The following is a 1,516-nucleotide window of genomic DNA, read 5'->3' on the forward strand; positions in this document are numbered from 1 at the left end:
TATTGTTTTTAATATTTAGTAAGAACTGTATAATATTTTATATCTGGAATCATAATTATGCGTATCCTGTGATTTATAAGAATTAATAAATGTTTGTCTAGCTTCTATAATTTTTTTTTTTATATTATTTATGAAATTTAGAATTTTATTATAATAATAGGATTCTAATGGTGTATAATATTATTATTTAAAATATTATACATTTCAGAATATAGCTATGTTACAATTATACATATACATATAGAAAAAGTTATAAATATTACTTTTTTATGATGATTGTACGCGTAAGCATATATTTTCTTTACCTTAGTATACAGAAGTAATAAGGAAAGTATACCGAAAAATAAAAATATTAACACGATTATAATAGTTTTTATTGCCTTTACAATCTTAGAAATAATGATAAACTGAATTCGATTAGGGCCTGTTTAAGTTCATTAAACCATATAATTTCCCCTGGATTATAAGCTTCCAAATCAGGATGACTAAAATCATCATGGACTTCTTCCTCGCTTTCACATGAAATTATAAAGTCTTCATCATATTCAACAAAAGTTTTAATGTTTTGATTATATTCATTGCACACTGGAGATGAAACATTTATTTGGCACATCGTGTCTTTAGAAACATACATCATCTGAGCTATTTTGAAGTACTCACAATACTTAGTTTTTAATATTTTATCAGTTTCTATTTCTTTATTATTGTTCCGATCATATAATATAAAATAATCATAAACTGGTTTTATTTCTTGAATTTTATTTAAACTTAATGCATGAATATAACAAGGGCTATGTTTTAGAAATGAGTTATCTGAATTATTCCATGCTTTAAAAATTTTATCAACTTCAGTACTATTATATTTCTTACTTATTACTTGATCATGAAACCAGTATTTCAGATATGTACATAATTTATTTTCATTAATAATTAAACTATTAAAATATTGATCTTTTTTTGATATCATTTTTAAATTACGCACTAGTTTATTGTAAAATTCTTTAATTTTTTCATCATCAAAACTATAATTTTGGCCTGTATTACAACTAAATTCTTCTCTTTCATCATTACACGGTATATTAAAATTCTTGTTATAGAGTTGATATAATGTATAATCCTTCAATGCACCATCCTATAAATTAGAGAAAAATTAAAATATGTAATGATACGTATACATTTAAATAAAATTAACTCCTTTGAAATTCTGAAAAATTAAATGTGATAATTAAGTGATATTGTTATATTTATTAAAAATGAAAGCACACCGCAGATGCAAACGTATCTAGGTTACAGTTACTTAATTCTTCGGCCATGTTAATAACGTTTATATGTACATAATTTTTTTGTATATATAATAAAGCTATTAATTTTTAATATATTTTTTAATTAATATATTTTTATCAAAACTAATAAGGATTTTAAAAAATTGCTGTTCTTACACGTAAATGTATTAAGCATTTACAGAAAAATAAAAAAAAAATTCATTTACATAAGAAAAATATATATGTATATATAT

At 21.9% G+C, this 1,516-nt stretch overlaps 1 protein-coding gene across 1 annotated transcript; it reads right to left on the reverse strand.

The window, feature by feature from the left end:
- Nucleotides 1–215: 215 nt before the first annotated feature.
- On the reverse strand, nt 216–1,313 carry PGO_000525 (variable surface protein; the record flags this gene model as incomplete). The annotated part of the gene is made up of 3 exons (XM_028690785.1): nt 216–389; nt 503–1,132; nt 1,266–1,313. The coding sequence occupies 3 exons, from the start codon at nt 1,311–1,313 to the stop codon at nt 216–218; spliced, it is 852 nt and encodes a 283-aa protein (XP_028546586.1).
- Between the last annotated feature and the right edge of the window lie 203 nt (nt 1,314–1,516).

This window comes from Plasmodium gonderi (assembly GCF_002157705.1).
Source record: "Plasmodium gonderi DNA, contig: Pgo-contig_47, whole genome shotgun sequence".
NCBI lineage: Eukaryota > Apicomplexa > Aconoidasida > Haemosporida > Plasmodiidae > Plasmodium > Plasmodium gonderi.